The 9,737-nt window shown below is 39.2% G+C and overlaps 2 protein-coding genes across 3 annotated transcripts in view; one reads left to right on the plus strand and one right to left on the minus strand.

Moving 5' to 3' along the window:
* Positions 1 to 4,474, plus strand: LOC145479926 (uncharacterized). The gene is made up of 2 exons (XM_081458404.1): positions 1 to 177; positions 2,962 to 4,474. The coding sequence occupies exon 2, from the start codon at positions 2,987 to 2,989 to the stop codon at positions 3,734 to 3,736; it is 750 nt and encodes a 249-aa protein (XP_081314530.1). The 5' UTR covers positions 1 to 177; positions 2,962 to 2,986; the 3' UTR covers positions 3,737 to 4,474.
* A 123-nt stretch (positions 4,475 to 4,597) lies between these two features.
* Positions 4,598 to 9,737, minus strand: part of LOC145479889 (AP-5 complex subunit beta-1-like) — a 30,285-nt gene continuing 25,145 nt past the window's right edge. Inside the window, exons 36-37 of one of the 2 annotated variants that reach the window (XM_081458365.1) lie at positions 9,660 to 9,737; positions 4,598 to 5,693 (exon numbers count right to left, since the gene is read on the minus strand). The exon at positions 9,660 to 9,737 is cut by the window's right edge and continues 35 nt beyond it. In XM_081458365.1, coding sequence (XP_081314491.1) covers positions 5,245 to 5,693; positions 9,660 to 9,737 — 527 coding nt within the window. In that variant the 3' untranslated portion in view covers positions 4,598 to 5,244. Of the gene's footprint in view, positions 5,694 to 5,740; positions 9,312 to 9,659 lie in introns of those variants that run through there. The other variant, XM_081458366.1, reaches the window with a different exon arrangement.

Genomic DNA, 9,737 nt, shown 5'->3' on the forward strand with positions numbered 1-9,737 from the left:
GGTTCTTGAGAAAATCGACAAAAATTGGCGAGTTCTTGAGTCCGTTTCTTTCAGAATTTACTAACAAGGAAGATATAACGACTGGAAAACGGAATACGTGAAAAGAATTCATCTTACAGAAACCTGCAACAGCAAACAACGTGGGATTCTTCATCGTGACAGAACTTACCTCGAACGGTAAGAAAAACTGACAAGTCATTGTCTTTGTTTGAATCTTCAGTCATTAATACACACACGCGAAAAAAAAAAAAAAAAAAAGAATCGAACTGTTAAGAGAAACCATGTTCCCCTATTTAAACGCAAAAAAACAAAAAAAAATCCAACAAATTGACCACAACTATATTTTTAATATTACCATGCTCAACCGCGGGGTAGGTTGAAAGTATAATGAAAGGTTATCGTTTTCTTGTGGACAGTAAATCAGTGAAAATTAGCCTGTCGAAGTAGCAAGATTTGAGGTAACATCAGTACACGAAATTGCACTCAGATTCGAATCATGGATGTCACATCATAAATTTAATGGAAAAAAAAACAGCGCAGGCGGCATTTGTGTTTACCTGAACTGGCAGGGTGCAAGTAAAATATATCTTAAATTACTGCTAAAATAATATTCTTGTAGGAAAAAGCTGTGGTATCCGCTAATTGGAAAGTTTTAAGCTCACAACACAGTTGAAGGATTTACGTATTGACTTTCATTTTGTAATGCAATATACTTTAACAACTAAAGATACCTTACAGATCCAAAAAGAACACATTTACATTGGATGTCATTTCCTTACAGTAAGCCGAAGTGGATTAGGCTCAGTTAATTTCATAGACGTTCTCGCAAGCATTAGATATGAGGAGATTAAATTTATGCAAACGAGGAAATGGTTAGTTTAATTATTTTACCGCGGAAAAACATCGCTCCATGCCATCTCAAATTATTTTACAGTATATTTAATGCATAAATGTAAATACAGCAAAACTGCAAAAATTTGAAAAGAAAAAAAATATATATATATTTTGGTCTAGCTTCGGACTTTTTTTCTTGACTTTATCGCCAACCTATTTCTCGGCGTAATTTAAATAGATCACAAGTGAATTAAAACAACTTATTTTTTTTTAATTAATTATGAAGTAAACAGCGGCTACAAGCCACCTTTTAAGGACATGTTAAGTTGACTAAATGGAATATATGAGATTTTGGAAATTCATTAAGGTTTGTTTAAGAACTGCTGTTGCTTCATTGATTTATTTTTCATTGATGTGTTTCTTTTTGGTAAAGCGCTACACAAATTGGGAAGCTCTACTAATGTCCCGGGAGGCTTATCACAACGCTAAGCTTCCATCAGTAGGTAGAGTGGAACAGGGTCTCAATAGGGTTAACCATTAGCTGTAAAACGGGCCAAAAGTTTAGCCGCTGAGCGTAAACTTTTGAAAATTTTAACCGTTGGCCGTAAAATTGTTGAACGTAAAACAGTTTTTGCCGCGAAAGTGAGAGTCTCAAGATCTCTTGCAGGACCTTTTTTTTTTATTTTTTTTTGCTTTGTCGTACTGAAGTGGTAAGCTGTATTGGTCTAAAATTCTTTTCATAGTTTTTTTCCCTTCCCGGAGTGGTCCGAAGACCTTTGTTTTACAGTAGTCAAAATATTTTTTTGTGAACATTGAAAATTAAATTTAAACTTTTGAAAATAATGGTAATTGTTTTCTTAGATTCTCTTAACCGTAGAAAAAAATTAATAAACCGCTAGCCGTAAAAAATTCAAAATGTAATTGTTAGCCTTAGAAGCCGGATGTTCTTTCCAAAAGGCGAGCCGCGCCTTACTACGCCTTTCAATAACAAGCAGACTCTAAAATTCAAAGCTCAACCAACAAATGTTTTTCGCTACCGTCAATCAAATGTTCGGCGGCTCCTCCCAGCTTCCGACTACTGCGGAGCGAGCGGTAATCAAATCATCGAGCATAGTTCAGACAACATGGCGGATGTGTTAGAAGATTCACAGTGCACGGCAGTAGTCGGAAGCTGGGAGGAGCCGCCGAACATTTGATTAAATTTTAGAGTCCGCATGTTATTGAAAGGCGCAGTAATATACTTTCACTTTCAAGGTGCAGTTCCCAATTTGGCGACATGAACGCGGACCTGTCACGACTTTCGTGCAGTCTGTTGGTAAACAGTCGACCGAAGGACAATGATAATTTCCCTCTGACAGAGCAGTAAAATTAAAAAGTGAAGCCGGAACTTGTACAAACCGCCAATATTACTGATAGCAACTTGCTCGAGGCAGAATTTGAATCCTTCGTAAGAAAAGATTGTGGCTTTACGTTAACCACAATTCCTTGCGAACCCACAGTGCAACATCGCCCATTAGGCTCAAGGAAAGCCTTTTTTTTTAAAAAAAATATTTGTACCTGTACTATAACGACATTGAGTAAGCTAAGTTTGAAGGTTTTAGAACTTTTCTGTACGTGGTTATGAGTGTTGTCAAGAAGAACTGTGGGTAAATATACCAGTCGTCATAAATTTTCCTTCAGAAGACTGAATTTGCAGGTTGAAATTGCTCCAGCAAACTGCTAATCAGAATTGGGACGACTATTGGAACATTGCGTTTTAAAATTGCAAGGCTACGCAGAAAATAACATCCGGATTGATTGTAACGCCATAAACTGTAGTCGTCAGTTATTCCATAAGAGTCTACTGGTCCAGGTTCGAGCCCCGTGTTTTTAGTCTTGCACAAGACACAGGCCAGCATAACCCTCACAATGCCCCTCTCCGCCCGCAAATAGAAACTGGTTGCTGCAAATAAAACTACCAGGCACCCTGAAATAAATGTTGGAGAAAACCTGTGCCGGATTAGCCTTCCAGGCGGGGACAATAGCGTTAACTTGCTTTTGTAATTCTCTAACTAAAAATCAAGTTTAAACCTCTTTGGTCTTTAGATTTGTTAAAAGCTTTGCTCACTATATACGTTTCTATTTCAGTCAAAAGCGCACAGCTCAGCTGACGATGACAACTTCAAGAGAGTTTCTAACAATGCCACTCACAAGAAAATTTGGCAGCATGCCTTCCCTGGCTCAGAAATCCATAATATCACTCGATTATAAAGATGAAGGTTTTACACCTCGGAAAGTTTCAGACCCACCAAAGAGTGGGACTAGACAAAGTGGAACGCATGAAAGTTTGGAATTACCACAAGTCAGGTGGTCGTTGGTCATTCCCGCCAAAAATGTCCATAGTCCCAATTCTCGGCAAAAGATCGCCTGGCGTAGTCCGCTGCTTGAACAACGGCAAAATGCAGGGGTGGACCAACAGAGCGTAGGGGAAACTATAACGCCAAATAAGGAGAAAACGGCCGCAGGCAGTCCTGGTAAGCGACGGCTGAACGAAAATGCCACGTTTCTGCTGAAACAACATTCTGAGTGGCTGGGCAGAGTTTTACCATTCAATGAAAGGCTCAATGGAGTTAAAAAGGCCGATAGCAGTTTGAAGACAAGAGCACAGATTACAGGGCAAGGAAAAGTTACTAACACAGGGCAAAACACAAAGCTTAAGGGTATCCAAGTTAGAAAGTCGCAAATTCGAAGAAAAATAGAGGTACCCAAGAAAGCACCTTTGACGACAAACAAAGATGCCGGGAAATATTCTCGAGCAATTTCTGTGGAGAGAGAATTCTACTTCCAGGACTACAGACAAAAATGCATTCAGTGGCTGAAATCCCTACCGGATAGTGGAACACACCCGATGAACTTACGCTAAAGACAAATGGAAACATTATGAACAAAGTTCACAGCCTATTTTTAGTTCACATTCGAATTTTTAGAATCCACGCATTAATTACGTTAATTTATTTATATTATATTATAAATTTATGTATATATTGATTTAATTTATTCTCGGCACCTGTCTACCCTTACAAGGCATTGACATTATAGGAATAAAAAAGTACGTCATTCAGAATATTAAGGTGGCTGAACACAGTTTTTGATACCTGTGTTTCATTCACCTTTTTCTCTAAAACCCTATGGCGTTCCATCCCCGCCAAAATTCAATGTTCCATTTTACGTTCTACTTTTCGCATTTTATCCTACCTTTGTTGTTTGACATCTGAGTTTGCACTTTCGTCATTCAACTTTCCTCGTGCAACATTCAAGTTTTTGCCTTCTACATTCAACTTTTCGTATTCGCCGTATTCAAGTTCACGTTCAAGTTCAGCGGGTTGTACATTCAAGTTTTCGCATTCAACATTGAGCATTTGCCATTCAAGTTTTTGCTTTGAACATTTGATTTTACGTATTTCACTTGCAAGTCTGCATTGCACATTCAACTTTTTAAATTGTACTTTCATCCGCTGGTCATCCAGCTATGAACATCGTGGGCTCAACTGACCCAGCCCACCCCCGCTAAGGTTACGATCGAAAGACTTCCCACAGGAGTCGGGTCGGGAGAACTTCTCCTCTCCCGACAGTATTCGTGGCACTTCTTGTCAAACATGGCGGATCACCAATCGACTTCGATTTCTGCACAGCCCGCGGCGCCCGCGGCTAGTTTGAGGGAGGTGAACATAATTACTTTAAAGTTAGAAACGTGCTTAACATAGTCCTGAATGGCAGTGGCTTTTTATTAAAGCCTTTTTAGCGAGTAAATGTCAACTTGGTTACGACGCGACGGTATTAAGCTTAAACTAACCTTTAGACCTAGCTATGCATGCAATATTGGTGTGTTTCTTGTTGACCATTCAAGTACTTTGTTTCATCTTAATTGTTGAGGTTGATTATGTATTAAATGAATTTATTCAACAGATGTCAGATGACATACCTTACTTGCGTGATCAGTGCTATTGATAGATTGATAGGATCTCGAGATCCCTCAATAGATTTTCAACTAATAGTTTTCAAGCTTGATTTTTTGCAAAGAATAACTGTTAGCCTTGATGTAGATGACGTAGTAACAGAACTAGTTGGACTTGCTCACAGTATGTTGGTTGAGATGGATCAAAGAAACCATGTTCACAGTGCATATCAAGCTCCACTAAACAGTAGCGGTAAACGAGGGAGACCTTCCTATGAAATCACCGAGGAACAGCTACTTTTTTTACTTGAGCAAGGTTTCCAAGTGTGTGATATAAGTAACATTCTTGGGGTGAGTGCCAGGACTGTTGAGAGGAGGATGTCAAAGTTTGGATTGAGTGTCTCAGCTATAACATTATATGTAGCTTTATTTTAATAAGAAAATGATATGTAAACAATAGATATGAGAAATAATAACTACCTGAAGAAGCTAAGGGTATAAAAAGTAGTTGTCCCTGCAATATTCTTGCTGTATGCACAGGCTACGTGCAATGAATAAAACAAAATGGCAACATGACAATTCATAACAAACTGTCTCGAGGGTCCAATGTGGGATGGGTCAACCTCACTCAATTGAAGAAATCTTTCTATGATTCCATTATAGACAGAGCTCTTGTTTAGGCCAGCATTTGCAAGTGCAGTTTTTTCTTTCACTGACATTGAAGGACGGTCTGCCTCTTCCTTAGAAGCCAAACACACAAACTTCAGGGTACATGTTGCACCTCGCTTGGATTTTGAAAGAGATTTGGATGGACGTGGTCGTTTTGCATGGCTAAGATGACCAAACAGCCTTCGCAGCTCTGCAGCTACAGAAACAGAAAGATGACCAGCAGAATTTGACTGATGTTGCAACTGTCTGGTGCTGTCTAAAAAAACAAAACAAAAAGCAGATATCTGTAAAGTTGGAATTACAAAAATGTAACCTCCAAGGGCTTTTAATTAAGTCTCTTCACTTTTCATAAACAGATGGAATAAATATGTTACATTTAATTTTTTTTCTATTTCAGTTAATATTAATATATTTTTTAAACCAGTTAAATTTAATTTCAACCTAGGATATTTTCTATTCAGCTAGATAGTCCACGTGACCACGCAAGCAATCGTTGCCAAAGTCTCCCTATTTCTATTTCTCTATGAGAGTCTCTGAGGATGTCAATTATCAAACTGTTTGGTCATATGCCACGTAAAAAGCGTAACTTTTCAGCGACTGTCTTAACGCAGGGCTTGAAAGGGAAAAATTTCGTAAATTTAGACTTCATTAAGGGAACGTTTTGCCGGGAACTGAGCACGTGCCCCACCGTTTGCCAACTGTGTGTACTGAGTGGGGTTTTCTGTCATTTTTCAAGCTTATTTTAACATATTACCCATCATCAAAGTCCTGCTCCAAAAAATAACAAAATACACTAAGAAGAGATAATTAAAAGCAAAAGCATACTGAACTTGACTATATTATTGTATGATCGATAGTACGCCGTGCAAAAAGTGTCAAGGTGCGCTTGCTAATCTGTGCAAGAGTTCTATTATAAAAACACATTCATGTGTTTACTTGAAGATCGAAGTTCTTCTAAAGAGGAAAGGCGATCAGGCACTCTCAACAGAGTGGCTCTAACGTCACTCAAACCAGCCGCGGGCGCCGCCACCGCCGCGGGCTGTGCAGAAATCGAAGTCGGCTGGTGATCCGCCATGTTTGACAAGAAGTGCCACGAATACTGTCGGGAGAGGGGAAGGTCTCCCGACCCGACTCCTGTGGGAAGTCTTTCGATCGTAACCTTAGCGGGGATGGGCTGGGTCAGTTTAGCCCACGATGTCCATAGGTGGATGACCAGCGGATGAAAGTACAATTTAAAAAGTTGAATGTGCAATGCAGACTTGCAAGTGAAATACGTAAAGTCAAATGTTCAAAGCAAAAACTTGAATGGCAAATGCTCAATGTTGAATGCGAAAACTTGAATGTGCAATCCGCTGAACTTGAACGTGAACTTGAATACCGCGAATACGAATAGTTGAATGTAGAAGGCAAAAACTTGAATGTTGCACGAGGAAAGTTGAATGACGAAAGTGCAAACTCAGATGTCAAACAACAAATGTAGGATAAAATGCGGAAAGTAGAACGTAAAATGGAACATTGAATTTTGGCGGCGATGGAACGCCATAAAACCCTTCATCTCTCGGTCACCAAAAATGGCAGCAAGCAAGTTAACAACACAAACTTTGTTTTTTTGATGGTTAAGCTGACGTATGTGCCGTTGCCGTGGCAACATGAATAAAAATAAACAGGCCTATAAAATCGGTTTTCTTTGTAGAAAATCTAGTCGTTAGATTTTCTTTATAATTTGCATGCAACAAGCTTATAACGATTCTCACAAGTTAACACCATTTTGCTAATAAATTAACAGAGAGATCTTTAATTATCCCTTCTTGAAGGTTCACTGGAATATCTAGAATTTCCTTTATTAAAGTTCAATTATTTTCAATACCCCAGTTACTTATTTCCTAAAGTATTTTCGTGCCAAATTTCGTGAAATTCTAATGAGTGGTTCTCGACAAATAGGCGTATTTCCGAGTGTCAAATTTTCAATCGCAATTTTTTTACTTACTACGCATGCGCTGCATTTAACTGGGTTCTTTCGGTACCAAAAAAAAAAGCTGAGAATTGCTGGGTTCTTTGTATCGTTACCTTTTCTAACATATCTTTGTGATAAACGACGAAAGCCATCAATACACTACGTTCAATTATAGAGAAAAATAGCACAGATACTGCGGGTGTTTAGTAAATAGAATGATCGCTCTATTGACGGCATGTTTGTTTTTTGCAATCCTTGTGCGCGCGCTGAATTGCATGAGCAAAAGCGCGCGCGAAAACTGTGTTCGGCCACGTTAAGGGTCGTGGATCCGTTATAAAGTTGCTTCAAAGAAGAACTGTACACAGACTAGACTCTCTAAATGTTACTGAGAAACGAACCTTAACACGAGTAAGGCTTGGGAAGCTTTTCGTTCTGTAGCAATTGTTAATGAACCAAGTTTTCTCAAGTCCAGGAAACGTTTAAAATTAGAGACGAGACGGGAATGTGATCTTACTTAAGATGCTCAACGTGATTAGAATCAATATTACCAAAGTCTGTGCAGTTTGTCTCTCTTGCAGAACTTTACAGACTTATTCACGAGAGTGTTAAACACTATATGTCATATGATACATATTCAATAGCAATATATAATCAATTCTTGCCAACCTGTTCAACAAAGCATCGGTGAGTCAGTTGCTAATCTATTGTATATAATACGAGAAAAAGCTGCGTGGAAGAATATAAATGTACGTTTATTACAATTATATAATAATTAAATGAATGTGCGCGCTCTGATTGGTCAATCAGCTTTGGTTTATTGTGCCAGTAAACTCATAGAAATTTCGCGTGTCTTCTGAATTATTATATAAAAGCAATAAACCACAAGTTTTTATGGTTTAGAGGCATGATAAGCCACTTAGGATTTTGGAAGAACACTCGAAGAATTCGTGAATCACTCACCTGCAGCTCGTGAATTACGAATTCTTCTCGTGTTCTTCCAAAATCCCGCGTGGTTTATCAGCATATAAACCATAAAAACTTGTGGTCTATTGCTTAACTGGACGATAATAAAGTTTTCTATAAAAAATAAACTATATTCTCTTTATCTCTGAAATATAACATTCTAGGTCTTCTTGTAACACAAAACATTCACCACTAACAGGACTGCATCATTCAAAACTGTCATAACCAAAATATTGGGGTCTTCAAATTATCGTAATAACGGAGTGAATGTTTTGTTCATTTTTGGTGAGGACCACAGCTCTTCGTTACTAATAGAAAATCAAGCCGGCTCCACACGCTATGTTCATAGCATCAGGGGAATGGACCTATTCGGCGATACGGCGGCCATTTTGATTCTCTTGATTCAAATTGCTATCATGGGATGCTCAAGGGCCAGTTTAGTCTGTAACAGCTATTTGAAACGACAGAATTCAAAATGGCCATCGTATCGCCGAAAACGTCCATTGCTATATCGAAGGTTGCATAATTCACTTCTAAGAGACCCGGCGATTTCTGGCCAATGAAAACCTTGGCCTGGACTTCAATATGCCCACTGATTTATTAGACTCATTTGATGAGTGTTCGTAACCAATTGATATGTTGATATTTTGTTGTAGTTGTTGTTCCCTTGACGATACAATGATTTTTCGTCGCTGCACTCGTCAGAAATTAACTGCCATTCAAATGGCCTAACTGATGAACCAGGCCCTCTCAGCTTGGGTACCAAGCTTTAAGATTAGAGACTTGAATGAAACTAGCCGCTGACCCGTTCGAACTGCCGCAGGTAAGACTCTACAAGCTGAAGTAACCGCCAATCATCCGTTGCCACGGAGACCACAGTTGATTCATTTAGAGGAGTGAATTTTAGCAGCAGATGTTGATGTGGTGGTAAGAATATCCCGAGTTGGACTACGTCATCTAAAAGAGCACATGTAATTGATTAAAAACTCAGTAGAGAAAGTGGAGGCGTCAAGATAGGGAGGAAAGAGAGAGGGAGGGACGAAACAGGGGGAGAGGAATGAAGGAAGGAGGTTGAGAGAAAGGTAAGGAGGGAGGTAAGAAGGGAGGGAGAGACGGAGAAAGGATGACGGAAAGAATGGAACGAAGGAAGTAAAGAAGGGGCGAAGAAAGGAAACAGCCAGAGAAGGTGGGAGGAAAGGAATGAAAGTGAGAAAGAAAGAAAGAGAGGGAGGAATTGGGGAAGGGAGAAATGGAGGGAGGTGGGGTCAACTCTTACAAGCTGTTTTAGTCCTTAGTCGTCCTTACCAGAAGCGTTCATAACAAAAGGAAGCAGGCGCTCTTCTAGGATACTTCTCATGAGGCTCCACTCAACTGAAAGGCAGA

Source organism: Orbicella franksi, chromosome 2 (assembly GCF_964199315.1).
Source record: "Orbicella franksi chromosome 2, jaOrbFran1.1, whole genome shotgun sequence".
Taxonomy (NCBI): Eukaryota; Metazoa; Cnidaria; class Anthozoa; order Scleractinia; family Merulinidae; genus Orbicella; species Orbicella franksi.

Excerpts from the sequence above, each read along its gene's own strand:
- LOC145479926 (XM_081458404.1), top strand. The coding sequence starts at position 2,987 with ATGACAACTTCAAGAGAGTTTCTAACAATGCCACTCACAAGAAAATTT.